The 14280-nt window shown below is 38.8% G+C and overlaps 1 protein-coding gene across 5 annotated transcripts in view; it reads right to left on the bottom strand.

The window, feature by feature from the left end:
• Nucleotides 1-86: 86 nt before the first annotated feature.
• The window catches only part of frya (furry homolog a (Drosophila)), a 50410-nt gene continuing 36216 nt past the window's right edge, over nucleotides 87-14280 (bottom strand). For 4 of the 5 annotated variants that reach the window (XM_085430551.1, XM_085430553.1, XM_085430549.1 and 1 more), the window contains exons 38-61: nucleotides 14048-14151; nucleotides 13613-13798; nucleotides 12605-12803; nucleotides 12060-12181; nucleotides 11755-11942; nucleotides 11477-11571; nucleotides 10801-11381; nucleotides 10524-10621; nucleotides 10280-10450; nucleotides 10041-10181; nucleotides 9403-9582; nucleotides 8459-8623; nucleotides 8036-8110; nucleotides 7739-7909; nucleotides 5759-5959; nucleotides 5087-5230; nucleotides 4142-4305; nucleotides 3847-4054; nucleotides 3348-3497; nucleotides 3178-3276; nucleotides 3006-3089; nucleotides 1899-2009; nucleotides 1584-1789; nucleotides 87-1488 (exon numbers count right to left, since the gene is read on the bottom strand). In XM_085430551.1, coding sequence (XP_085286677.1) covers nucleotides 1230-1488; nucleotides 1584-1789; nucleotides 1899-2009; nucleotides 3006-3089; nucleotides 3178-3276; nucleotides 3348-3497; nucleotides 3847-4054; nucleotides 4142-4305; nucleotides 5087-5230; nucleotides 5759-5959; nucleotides 7739-7909; nucleotides 8036-8110; nucleotides 8459-8623; nucleotides 9403-9582; nucleotides 10041-10181; nucleotides 10280-10450; nucleotides 10524-10621; nucleotides 10801-11381; nucleotides 11477-11571; nucleotides 11755-11942; nucleotides 12060-12181; nucleotides 12605-12803; nucleotides 13613-13798; nucleotides 14048-14151 — 4102 coding nt within the window. In that variant the 3' untranslated portion in view covers nucleotides 87-1229. Of the gene's footprint in view, nucleotides 1489-1583; nucleotides 1790-1898; nucleotides 2010-3005; nucleotides 3090-3177; nucleotides 3277-3347; nucleotides 3498-3846; nucleotides 4055-4141; nucleotides 4306-4435; nucleotides 5231-5758; nucleotides 5960-7738; nucleotides 7910-8035; nucleotides 8111-8458; nucleotides 8624-9402; nucleotides 9583-10040; nucleotides 10182-10279; nucleotides 10451-10523; nucleotides 10622-10800; nucleotides 11382-11476; nucleotides 11572-11754; nucleotides 11943-12059; nucleotides 12182-12604; nucleotides 12804-13612; nucleotides 13799-14047; nucleotides 14152-14280 lie in introns of those variants that run through there. The other variant, XM_085430552.1, reaches the window with a different exon arrangement.

Raw genomic sequence — 14280 nt, 5'->3', positions numbered from 1 at the left:
CTTCACTTTTATTTATCTGCGCAGTTTAAGCAGATAAATAAAAATAAGCAAATAAATAAATTCCAATAACAAATTCCAACCACAAATAAGAAATCTAAGCTTAATTTTATTGTTGTATTAGTGAACAGAATACCAAAGTACAGTACATTGCAAAGGCAGTTTTTACAGCATTTACAAGGCCAAAGGCTACACCACTGTTGTGGAAGATTTATATATATATATGTATATGTAGCTACTCACTCTGCATGCACCTAAACTGTAACTTCATAAAAATACAATCTGATGAGTCTCAGCAAAGCCCCCCTTTTCACTATGTACATTTTCTTTCATTTAAAATAGTTTCTCTCTTTGTTCATAAACTTTACTATTACATTTTTATTGTACACAGAATTTGCACGCTTGGCAGGTTTAACAGATAAAATAAAATATTTTTTCTATAAATCTAGTCTGATAAAAGCACATTTTCTTTTGTTAACAATATAAATAATTTACCTATTTGCTAAAAGCTGCACAGTTAAAAGGTACAGTAAGATGTTTTGAGTAACAGATAACCCACACAAGAGTTTGTAGGATTGAGAGACATTACAGTAGATCTGCAGCATGTCAGAATTTTTTTAACATGAACCACTTGCAGTATACAAATCAGTCTTAATAATTCCATCTGTGATGGTCGTCAGACTTGAATTCACACACTCAAGCACACTCATAACACACCTACACCAACACACAAACCAAGTAATGAAGCCTCCCTTTTTCTGTGCTAACAGTGTTCATGTTTTCCAATGCTATGATATTCAAATACATAATTTCAGGAGACAGTAAATTTCTTCCACTTTAGTGAAGGATTGCACATTTTCCCTTGACAATTAAAACAACATAACTGAAAGAGAATAACTCAGCTTTGGTATTTCATTTCATTTTTCTTTAAATGTGAAAATTATGTACTTCAGTACACACAGGCTGCTTTGTGACATTTCTATTATTAGTGCAATAAAAGCTGTACTGTGTTTGCAACAGCAAAGTCACTCATCAGTCTAAAAACAACAGTACTGCTGCACATCTGAAGATTGGACTTCATGACATTCTGATGTACTTTAAGCAAGAAGAGGAAACAGCGGTTTGGTTATTCCCAAGAGAAAGTTCACCCTTGAGATGATAGAAGCTACCACAGACAACAGGTGACACTAGGCATGACATTGGGTGTTTTGTAGTTCTGGCTGTCAGAGTCATCAGAGAGTTGAGCCTGAAACCCTGGAGTCTGGGAGAAATGCTGTGATGGTGCGGTAGCCCTGGGCTCTTCGGATCATGTCCCGAGTTTCTCCATTAAGTTCCATCAACTTGACAGAAATTTCTGTCAAGTCTTGTTTTGAACCCACCAGAGCAAAAGTTCCTGTCTGACCCAGAGTTTGATGTCTAAAGTAGATGTTCAGCAATGTTTGGACCTCATCCTCAGAGTGGCTACCAAAGATATCATTAGGCCACATTGTTCTGGAAGGAAATCATAAGTATTTGTTTTAATAAGTAACACATTTATCAAAAAACACTTTTAATAAACACTGAAACAAGAATTTTACTTTTCTCACCTGCACACACGAATGTAGTGAACAGCGGTTGGAAAGTCATTGTTCTTTAGACCTTCTAGGATGGCCTGCACTGCAGCCTCGGAGGAGCTAAAAACCGGCTCAGAGCAGGAACTCTCACAGGCAGCAATCTCATCATTTGCCACTGAAGCAGCTGCTAACCTCAGGTTGCTCTTCAACTCATTAAGCTCTTGGGACATGTTTGTCAGCTAAAAGTCGAGAGGGGTTTATGTTACTGAACAGGAACACAGATAAAAAAAAAAAAAGTGTGTTTTATGCCTTCAAAAACTGAAGAGAAGCAAATGCAGATATACCTACCTCTGGAACAGAGCTTATTGCATGGACCTGTTCAGTCAGTTTGCAGTAGGACTGAAAAAGCAGCAACAACTGAAAGTGGAGTTTGTAGAGTCTTTGACAGAGCTCCAGTTGCTGAAAGTAATAGAAAATGATTATCAGAAAATAAGTCTTTAACTTCTTGTTTCCTCCTTTTTAAAATGTCTGCACAACCGCAATTGAAGACTTAAAAAAGTATCCTTTTGCTGAAAATGACAATACAATAAATACAATGTTGTTTTGTTTTAAATCGGAAAGTAGAGACAAGCCTTTTCCAACTTACAGCCAGAAATTCCATTTGCTATCAAGCAAGCATGTTATGGGGTAGAAAAGAAGTAAAAAGTAAGGAAAACACACAGAGAGAATGAAATTCATGCAAATGGTCATTATTTACAACATAGAGTGGGTGAGAAGTATAGAACAGGTCTAACTGGTGTCATTTTATTGACATGCACAGAGGAAGAAAGTTAGGGTAGATGTTTGTGCAAATTAGAATTATGAAGAGGGCTTATAGTTTCCATGAACTATTAAATACAAAATAAATAAATAAATAAAAACACGTTTTTAAAAAAGAAAAAGAAAAGCCAAGCATGTTCTGCATGTTAATCAGCACTCACTTAAGTGACAAATTCATACATTTTAACAGCAAAACTTTCTATTTTGCTGTTAACCATCTTCAGTTATGAAGCCTGATTAAATTGCAACATAAGAGAGCTCACTCCCATGCCCAGAAGAACTGAAAATCAACACAATGCACACTGGATATGAAATATTAAATGTGACGTGCATCAACTTAAGTTTGTCAAAAACTTAAAGTGCAAGAGAATTAGAGGTAACACTCACAGAGCTACAGTATCACACAGTAATCCCAATGCAGAAAGTACAGTATGAAAGATCAGATGAAATGGAATCCTTCATATGTTCAGTTCAGTTTTTGTTAAATGTACATAATCAACAATTATTTTGGTTGTACACTGGCTTAATGCAGTATCTAAGCCAAAGTAAATACTAACCCACTGCTTTACTTTATCCCACTGTTGATATGATAGCATGAGATGCTCAAATAAATATATTTATAATAATTATTATTACCTTTTCCTCATGCTCCAGTGGTTGACACGTTATCACCGAACCCCCAGCACTCTTGGGAAAAGCAGCTTTACAGTTGCTCAACCACTGTGTAAAACAGAGGTCAATTTAAATAATTCAGCAACAACATACAGGTGACATCTAGAGTGACAAGCACACGATAAGAACCACTTACTGTGAGAACTGCCTCCTTTCTGTTGTTGTAAGTATCAAAATATTCTTGAAGTTCCAACACACTAAATTTCATCTTTTCAAGGAGTCCATAAGACATGATCTGGAAAAATACCAATTTGTCATTAAATTTGTTGAAATACACTGGAAGTCGCTAAATGTCAGGCAACTTACTGTGTCTGCATCAATAAAAAGTGTTGGGCACTCTGAACATGATGTCAGCATCTGAGAAGACCTCAAAAACTTTGATCCTAGTCCTCTCAGGCCATCACCAAGGTAACTGACGGCATCACATGTCAAAGAACAAAATTTGGTTTGGATATTCTGCAAAACATAAAAAACATGCTGTCTGTAACACCACTAGAATCCCGCCTACATAATTTAAGGCACTAGTGCATCCTTCATTAATTCAATTTTTCTGAAATGTTGCCCTGTCAGCTTTGGTCAGTGAAGTGAACAACAACCGGTTAATGGATCTCAGGAGATTTTCAAGCTGAGAGCATCTACGGAGTGACTCTAATTTTCAATTAAGCAGTCCTCTTCTGAAAGGTCAGTTTGCCTTATAGCTAATCCTGTTAACCTTTCGGTTTAATTATACAATTTGACATCTCATACTACACGTCGCGCTGATGTCTTTTGGGATTAGGCTGGCTGCAGGGTCAAGCTATAATACCTGAAAAAGTGAGGAAAACACATGAAAAGTGTAGACGGCACAGGATCCATCTGAGTCAGACACAAGCTGGTTGATGTGGCTTCGCCAAGCCTCTTCTGCATCATCGCACACATTTGGCTGGAAAGCCGCAAGGATGGCAGAGAAGAAAGGTGACGGTGGTGGTGAAGAACGCGACTCCGGCATGTCATCTCGCTCTTCCTCAGCAAGACTGAATGGATATGGCCACATCTTAGGAGAAGTGCATTTTTCATGACACTTTATTTATAGCTAAATATTTAAATGTTGCAATAGGTACCTTGGTAAGCAGCCTTCAAGATCTAGTTTTCCTTTGTAATCATTGTTAGTTATATCCATTGTCAAACTGTCACCACAGTGATACTCAGGGGGCAGCTCAGTGATGGAAAGAGAAATGTCCTCCTCATGGACAATGTTGTCATCATCTTCTTGTGACATCTCATGCTGAAAGAAAGCAGAAGAGACAGTTGACAACTGGAAATATTAATGTAATTAATTACAAAACAAATACTGAAGCAGCATGCATGAAATGTATTCCCTCTGTTATTTTTAGTTATTAAACAGTAACACTAACCTTGCCATGGGACCCTATGGACACTCCTTGTGGTGTTTTCTTTTATTTGGTCAATTTAGTGTGCAAAAATTATGCCAATTAAATGGATAAAAAATTTGAACTTAGCCAGCATCGTGGCTCTGCACACTCAGAGATTGAAACAGGCAATGTGTAAACCTTTTCTGACCTTCCACATGCTGAGAGATTTTAGTTTTGCTTACAGCCACCCACACAGAAGCAATAGGCATACACATTGCCTTAAATAGACAGATACGGAAAGAAAGAAATGTTTTTTGTTTCTACTGCTGGCTACAACCCCTCACATCCCCAGACAAACTGCCACAATTAAAGTTAGACAAGAAATAGCCCGGAGCCCAAAGCTTTAGATCACCTGCTTGTCAATTTTAGTTGTTTTTTTATGATTTTGCATGCAACTACTGAAATATCAAGAAAAGGTCACTCATGCTCTACTCTAAAGAAAGGAAATGTAGAAAAGTCACAGTGTTGCAAAATAACACCTATGATTGCCTTAACCCAAAGCACATTTAACATTCAATACACGAGAAAACAGAACAGCTCCTATTTAGCAAAATTAGTAAAGAACTCTATTATAGAACTACGATAGGAATTAGTAGTTCCCAGAATCTCAGACACTCTGAAGCCCTTATTCACCCGGTGCTTCGAGTCCTCTGGTTGTTGGACCTCGAAACTTGGATTTTTGGTGCTCAGAGGAGTCGAATCTGCTGAAGTGGTATCGCAGAAGGGAGAGGGAGAGTCAATGCTACTCATCTCTGCAGTTGGAGAGAGGCTGACAGTCTGAAAAAGAGACAAAGAAACATTTAATAGAATCTTTAAAATAAACGGCACTGAACTAAAAACAGCAAAATCGTCTGAAACTGTATCACCGACAGTAGTGGAGTTTCTTAAAACTCAAAAGCAAGAGGTGAAGATGACGGCTGTGTTGACCCACAGGTTTCAGTCTGCTACGGCAACTTTAGCAACCTTTAGCTAATGCTGAATGGCTCTTTCTGTCATGGAATAACAGAAAGGTAATGGAACAAGACAGAATGTGACAGAAAGGCCCATTATATTTTCAGACTTGAAAATCTGGCCCTAAGCTTGACACTAGAGGAAAAGTCTTAATCTGAGAGAGAAAGACATTTTTTAAACCCTATACAGCTTGGCACAGAGAGTGGCACAATAGAAAAAAACTCTTGAATTGTTAAGATATAAAGAGTTTGTCCTTGAAATCCCTTTTACTTGTTACAGTTGGTTTTAACTGTTATTTGAGGTTTTACCTTCATTGTGATTTTCAATTATTATAACACAAATGAATAAACTTACAAGCTGTGAGTGGGAGAGTGTCTGGCTGGTGGTCAGGGAATCCTCCTCAGATGACTCGTCTGAATCTTCATGAGCGAGCTTGCTGAGGCTGGGCATGCTGCTGGACATCTGACTTTCCTCCAAAGGCTGCAGGTCATTTCGGTCCAGACTGTCCATAGAGCGTCTACGCACACCCCAGTTGAAGTTGTCCATAGTCTCTCCCTGCAACAGTAAACATCTGTTAGATACCGAGTACCAAGTAGCACAGCATAATCTTTTCTTCAACACAAACTTCATAAACATACTTCACACCAACATTTACACAACCATGCAGTGCTGGTTCTGGGAGGGGACAGTTTATGGGAGAGTTTTTTCCCTTCAAAGCTAAAAAAGGAAGGAACAGCGGTGCTCAATGCAGTAAGCCCTCCTTAACATGGTCACAATTCAAATATTAACAGGCTTTAATTGCTTTGGTCTTTTTTTTAAAAAAAAATACAGAGTGATTTTCAAGCGTGACTCCATGGATGCTAGCCAACTCTCACGTTCCACCAAAGCTCCACATCAACAGACAAAACAAGCATATCCAACTACGATTAGTTTAAAACCTGTCACAGTAAAGGCTCTGACTTTGACATTTCTTGCCCATATTAATCATTTAGGTTTTTTCGATCGAGTTTCCTGAAAATATGGTGTTAGTGAAGCCTAAAAACCACACTAAGTACATTTCAGAGTCTCAAGAAGTAACAACAGCTTTTTCTTACATCCTTGGCAAATAATACAGTTTAAATGTTTACAATTAGCAAAGGTAATTTACTGTTTGGATTTCAGTGTGATGGAGGGTTAAACCTGAGCAGAATTTCTTCCACTGAGTCTCTAGATGGAGCCAACACTCCATGATATGAACAACTGTGGCTTGCTTTAGAAAATCATATGATGTTGACCAGATAGCCATATAACTATAGAAAATTATGATTAAATGTATTCACTTTATGTCAATCATATGATAAAAAAATATTAATAAACATTATGATAACTTATGGAATAACAATTAAAACCCATCAGTTTTTTCTGTCACTTAATGTTACAGCTTGATAAGTCTGTCAACTTACATAGTGCCAGCTTTGCTTCCTGACTTCACATAGTCAAGACTTTAACATTAAAAATCTTTTCTGGGCTTACTGACTGAAGCACTTAAAATGTGTTTGTACAAAGCGCACGGTTCCTTTCACACACACTCACATTACCAATATGTCTGCAGCAGGCCTATTGTTTCAGCCTGAATTCTGCAATTGACCTCTCTGTATTTTCCTAATATCACAGTTTTGTCTTTCCTTGTAAGATTAGTTGCTCTTTTGCTAGTAGACCTGTCAATGTTTCTGATTGGGCCAGATGCTGCCAACACCATCCCTTTTGTGTAAACACACTTGTAGCTAGACTGGAAAGCCCTGGTTTGAGTTATTGAGTTGATAACCACAGTCACATAACCACTTAGGCTGAGTGCCAGTGTGAGATCAAGTACTGGTAAATCTGGTAAAACGGGCTTTAAGATACCCTATATTTCAATAGCAACTACTAGACCATGATGATAAGCCTGGTGAGAGAACTAAGAATAACATGCTGTGTTTCCAATACTCTACTCTCTAATACAGGGACATTGCAGAATCAGTTTTGTAACTAACACAACATGCATGCACACTTTCTACTCTTTGCCGTCAGTCGACTAAAATATCTGCACAAGCAAATTGTCATTCATAGAACACAGCAAATAAAAATGTAACACAACTAAACTTACCTGTAGCTCCTAGATAGCACAGATAGAAAAAAAACACAGAAAAAGAAACCCTGTTACACAGAGCAGGCAGACTTGACCCAACACAGTACTGCTCCTCAGTGGAAAATCCTCATTACAGTCTTTATAAGGTTTTCTTACTGCTCTTGTTTTACATCTACTTTAACATCTAAAGTATAAGTAATTATTCTACCAAGCATCCCATGACTCACCTCTCCATCCTCAAGCTCAACATCCAGGAAGTCAAAGTCTCTAAAGACTCTGAACTGCTGCTCTGAGGTGGTGTCATCTGTGTTTTCTGGTTCCCGAGTCCCGTCATCAGAGGATACCTGGCTAGGCTGGTGCTCCATAAGATCCAGCTCCCCACAACTTGAGAAAATCACCTATACCGAACAATGAACAAAGAAAAACAAAAAAAAAGGCAAAATTGTTATTTTTTTTTAAAATCCATGATTAAAAAAAGTTCAGAGTGCTGAATTTCCCAACGGACAACATAAAGTATATCTTACTGAAGGATTTTTTGTGAGCCCCACTTCTTGTCCCAGCAGAGACAACACATTCACCAGTTTTTCCCGTGTTCTTTTCTGCAGAGGGAAAGAGAACACCCAAATATTGTGAATAAATCCCTTTAATTTGATCCACATTATAGTTTTTTGTGAACATTTGACTTTTGTATCTGTTTGAGTATCCTACCATTTTAAAATTTAGTCTCATATTTGCCTGGCATCAACATGCATTTCCCCTTATTTGGATATACAATGGGATTTAAATTTTGGGAATAAACAGGATGAAGACGTCTCAAACACAGCATGTGCATCAAATACATCCTGCGTTGTGATTGTCTTGCATAATGAAATACAATTACATGCAATGTCTTCATTTGTCAAATCCTAACAGTTTTACACATTGACCCCTTGGGAATAAGTTTTCACCTGAGAAGATTGAGGCCTTTTCCAGCTGACTGGCACCAACACGTTGTTTAAAGTGGATCCAGAGGAGGTAGAGGAGGTGCTGTGGGTCACTGCTGTTGTCATGCTCTTCACATCCTGGCCTGGAGTGCGTCGGAGATCATCAAAACGACGACCAATCACTGGCGTCTGAAAGAATCGACACAAACAAACAATTGTGAGGACAAAATTAAAATGAGCAAAAGCAGGAAGAAGAGAAAGTCTTTCTCTGCTTAGTCAATCCATTACTCAGGCTCCTTGACAGCTCCTGCTTCGTCTAGGCTCACAGTTCCAAAATGACTGTAAAGCAATCAACACGTCAAGATAGGCTGATTGCTTTTTTACAAGTGGTCACAGCTTTTATTCCACTTGACATTCAAGAAAAAAACCCAAACCCAAAACATCAACTTTCTCGGTTTTATACTCAATCTTAAAATGTCCGAATATCATAACAACTATCACTGGTGTGCCCAGTATGTCTAAAGTTTAAAGCCACCCTGTTGGCTGCTCACTACAACTCCCTGACTCACATACAAAGACGGCAGCAAAAAGCTGACATCATTTCCTGCCATTCATGAACTACACAAACAGCTCCCTGTTCGGTTCCCACACATACGCCGCTCTCCTTGTATCTTTTACATCGCTTTCCAGCTCTGCACTGCTTGACTAATTGTGTTTACCTTTCACGCTTTCAAGCTAATCTCACAGGGTTTGGTCGAAAAGAAATATCACCATTAAGGAAGGGGAAGAAATGTTTCCTTTCCAAAGACCTTTAAAAGATTCCACACAACCTCAACAAGTACCACACCCTGGAAAATACAGGGAAATATACAGGGGCGAGCATACATTTCAAGGATTAACCTTTCTTTTCACAAGAACAACAAGGACTTTCACACAGTGAAAAGAAAGTCAAAGAAATGGCCTCTAACCTGAGATATGTCAAAGTGGAAATCCAGCGTTTTCCCAGGCAAGGCCTTGGAAGAGCGGTCCCAGACACGGCTGATGTCCTCGTAGGAGAGGTCACTTTGTGGAAATGAAGGCTGTGCCAAACTGGCCGATCGAGAAACCACCAGCTTGAGTATATTCTGTGCTTCTCTCCAATGAACAGTCTACAGCAAAAACAGAAACACACACAACTTCACCTGTATGTGCAGACAAAGAGCAACACAAGATGTAAAAACACAGTTTTCATGTAGTTTTATTTATAGTTACAGAGGTACTAAAGGGAAATGGATGCCATATGAGAATAAGCAGAGGCTTGGCCCATAGCAGAACAGCAGACTGTTTATAGATTGGGTGTGTCCACAAATTTACAGCGCTGACATAAGACAGCTTTTTCCTTTTTTTTCACATGAGCACTAAGAAAAAGAGCAAGGAATACAAGACTCTTACGCAGAGCTCTCAGCTAAAGATTTGAACTGAGCACATGCGCATGCAAAGTATATGTTAGTGAGTTTCTACAAAATTGTCAACTTATTCTATTTTTAAAATATGTTCGATGGCACATAAAGTCACTGCATATTCAAACTAATACATTCCCGATAAAAAAAGGACCATTTGAACTCACCTGGACAAATTTCTCTATTGTCTTGAGCACCTCTATGTTGAAGGGTTTGGCTTGAATTACACTCAAGTCCATGTGGCTCAGGAGGCTGTAGATAATTTGCAAAAGGGTCTGCTGCATACTTGGGAGACCTTTCTCCAACAGCTATTACAACAACAAAAGAAAAGAAAAGAGAAAACTCACTTTACATAGTACTTTTAACACACTGTAATTGTGACTTAGTACCTTTCAGCTGTACACACCTCTGCCATATAAGTGACCAGACTCAGGGTGATATCCGAGAAAGCTTCGTGAAGATATCGACACACCACATTGACCCAAGAGAAGCAGTCTCGTGTGTAGGAGTGGGTTTTATACAGAGCCATGACATGAGCAAGGTTGGAAAGCTTGGCGTTGTTCTCCTCAAGGCATACCTACACACACAAAGGTGTGTTAGTTTAAGATGTGAAATTTGTGAAATGAAAAAAAGGGATAAAAATGGCAAACCTGTGCGATCCTCTCAGCAACCTCCTGACAGAACTGTGTGGGGCCATCAAAGTTCTGTACCAGATGAGGGAGCAGGCAGAGAACATTCAAAGGAAAACCTAGTAGACAAAAAACCCCCCCGAAAAACAAAACAAATGACATTAATATAAAATTTTGGAAAAAAGTCACAAAGCATGTGTCTTTGTACAAGTACAAAAAATATAAATATATAAATGTAAAGTTTATCCGTCCACTGTTTACTTTTAAAACCACTTATTTATTGATTCCTACATTATACCTATGGCTTGTGATGTGTCCACAACAGGCACTCGCGACACAGGAGTCAGTTGGCATAAGAGATGAAGCGTGAGATCGGTTGTAGACATGGAGGTGAAACCCTTTAAAAGGAGCTGCTGCAGCCCAGTGAAGGTGCTCCATTTTAGCTGATTATGCAGCTTCTCCAGCTTCTCTCTGTTTTCCTGTTTGTCCAGTGACATGTTGGCCAGCAGCTTATTCAACAGTCTTAAAGACATCTGATACTCAAACTCAAAGTCTGACTCCATCAGTGACACTGCCACCCAGAAGATGGTGGCTAGCAGGTTGCTGGGGTGGTTGATGCTTGTTGGGTCAGTCACACTGTCTCTAGATGAGGATGAGCTGCGAACCTTAGCTAACAGAGCTTGCTGTTCAGAGGCTTGGATACGGTCCAGTGTGGCACTGCGTGGTGGATCAGACCACCGGTCTGCCTCTCCAAACTTCTTGGGAACAGAGGAGCTCCTTTGATGTCTGCTCCTTTCTTCTCTCCTGAGATTGAGCTGCCCTGTGCTCTTCCTGTTAGATAGCAGCTTGAAACTGGTGAGGAATTCTGGGGATGAGGCTCTGTGATGATAGCATGGAGAAATAATTTAAAGTCACTACATATTTGGGCAGAAATACCATCTTTGAACATAAATTCATGTAGAGGAGACACAAACCTTGTCAAAATAGCCATGAGATCACTGTTTTTGAGACACTCAGCCAAGTTATCCACCACTGACTCCAGCGTGAGTAATATTTCCATCACATAGCCCTGGCAGAAAAAAAAGACACACATAGATTTTTAGACTGTATTTTGATAATACAATTTAATAATTTAACATACAATAGTATAATTTTCTACACGGACGACCAACATTTGACACCATAAATGATGCAAACAAGAAATCCCCACATAAAAACTGGCACCATTCAAGTATACACATGGCGCTCTGACCTGCACTTCTTCTCCATGTTCACCGATGACTTCCACCAGCCTTGAGAGAAGGTCAGACACAGCGTGGGCAGATATTGGCTGGCGAAGGGCTCGAAACACCTGAAAGGAGCGGCCAGCGTAGTGACGCGATGAGCTACACAAGGCTGTCTGCAGCGCTATGTCGCTAAGCTGCTGTTCCAGATGGAAATCTGACAAAGACACAGACAGAAATGTGTAAATGAAAGTCATTCAGTTACACATAATGTTTAAGAGATAATCAAATTAAAGAAAATGAAAGAATTACTGTTACGGGCATACAGAATTACCTGACTTGGACTCTTTGAACACAGATACCACATATCGCAGAAAATTCGTCAGCTGCCCAGTGCTTTTTGAAATTTGGTTCTTTGGTGAAATGTCTTCATGGCACCACAGAGGTCCATATGCTCTATAAAACAATCATTTTTAGTTACTGAAAACAAACTATATTCTGAATCATTCAAATTAACAGTGCCAAGTCCAGCATAAGGTGCCTGTCAATTAATACAATCCTAAATATTTTTTAATTAGTTTTGTAAGATGACAGTTTTAATTTAAATTTACAGTGTGTTCAATTAATCGTGGGAAATGCCAGTCATATTTAAATCTCAGATCTAAGCTATGCTTATAAGAAATTGCATTATCCAGCAGCCCCACTAGGTGGGAACCAAAAACCAGAAATATAAGAAGTTTATCACCATATCAAGCCCATAACTAGCAATATTTTAATACATGCAGCCATACATTTTTTTCTGTTTGCAAAACTACAGTGTAAAAACTCATGCATTTGCTGAGTGACTCTAACGGAAGAATTACAAATCTGTGTCCATACCTTGTGGTTAAAAACTCAATTAGCTTGTTGGTTTTGTCATTCATTTTATTGGAGGCCACCAGGTCTTCCACCTCCTGTGAAATCTCTGGCAGGTTGCTGCTGCTGCCCCCCAAACTTAAACTGGATGACGTAGACGAAGAACTCAAACCCGAGTCTGGCCCGGGGGATGCCTGACACTCCCGCAGGAAGTCAAAACCTCCTGAACACATCACAGAAACAGGTGTGTGATTACAAACAAGTTACAGTGGTATATATTTTATGAATGTTTGATTTCATATACCTAACTGCAACTTTAAGCTACAGATGGATTTAGCCAGTGCAAGAAGAAGAGATGCTGTTGTGAGCACATGACTTGTGCTAAAACATTTTCATGGATGTAGATCCAGTAGTTCCTATTATTATTGCTGCAAAGCTAACCACTCTTTTGTTATAAACAAAAAGCCAAACCTTTGTGTAAGAAACCACATATTACACATGAACATAACACGCATATAAAAGAAAGTTGTATAAAGCATGTTTACTTTCGCTTTTAAACTATTGTTATAGCATTTTTTTTATTGCTAATAAAATACATTTTTATTGGATATACATTTTCTTTTTTCATATGGTCAAATGGACAACAAATACTTTCAAAATGTGAAGACATTTGCAAAACATTTTATCAGCTAAGAGAGGAGCTAAAGCCAGCCATGCAAGCTTTAGCAGATGGCCCCAATTTGGGAAAGTGGATAAAAATAGCAGAATGGAATGCTTTAATCAAGACCTTTGATGTGCTCTGGGCTCCATATTGCTTTTGGCACAGCATCCAAATATTTTCTCTCAAGATAAGAACCTTATCTATTGTCTGAAAGGAATGCTAGCCATTCCTTCCTAATGTTCGAGTTTATATTAGCCAAAGACAAGATCCGCATGTCAAAGGGCCAGCTGCTCAGTCAACCTCATCTAGGTCTACTTTAACCATTCAGTGAAGAGTGAATGTATTTATACTTGAAAAGGGCAGATGCTTACCTGAAGGCAAGTACTCCATCTGAATGCTTGGTTTGCAGGTGAGGGTCTTGGTACCATTGATCTCACGTGTCTGCAATAAGACCGCTGCAATAGTGTGGAAGTTGTTGTCGCATGACAATGCGATGAGCAGGTGGAGAAGAAGTCGTTTACTGTGTTCAAACACCTCTGGACGAAAGTGATCCATGCCTTGAATAAAAACAACATAATTGGACAAATAAGTCTATTTTACGGTCAATTCAATTTAAATTTCAGCTACTCCTTATGGTCATCTGGGACGAAGTAACACAGTAAGATCAAAACCTTACAATATTACAGAGAGAACATTAGGGATTCTCTCTGAGTTGCACTTTTCACTCAACTCTACAGTGCATCATTAGATATGTAATCATTATACTACAGCTGTTAAAGAGAAGACTGATTGTACTGTGAATTTACCCAAAAACAGTGAATGTAGCAGCAAAGGTAGGTGCATGGTCCAATCCTCGGTCACACTGTGGTCCACGACCATCTCTGTCATGAAGATGACCGCTATGTTACACCTATAATAAGCAAACATTCACACTATTAACCCTCTGAGTGAAACACCATTTCATATCCTAAGAAAATCAATTTCTTAAGATAGATTTAAATAAAAACTTTTTTGTGGTGGATACAGATGAATACTATTA

This window comes from Copadichromis virginalis, linkage group LG14, assembly GCF_057382275.1.
Source record: "Copadichromis virginalis isolate Kocher_CV1m ecotype Utaka linkage group LG14, C_Virginalis_male_GT1.1, whole genome shotgun sequence".
Taxonomy (NCBI): Eukaryota; Metazoa; Chordata; class Actinopteri; order Cichliformes; family Cichlidae; genus Copadichromis; species Copadichromis virginalis.
The sequence above is the reverse complement of the archived record's forward strand: the minus strand, read 5'-3'. Positions and strand labels throughout refer to the sequence as shown.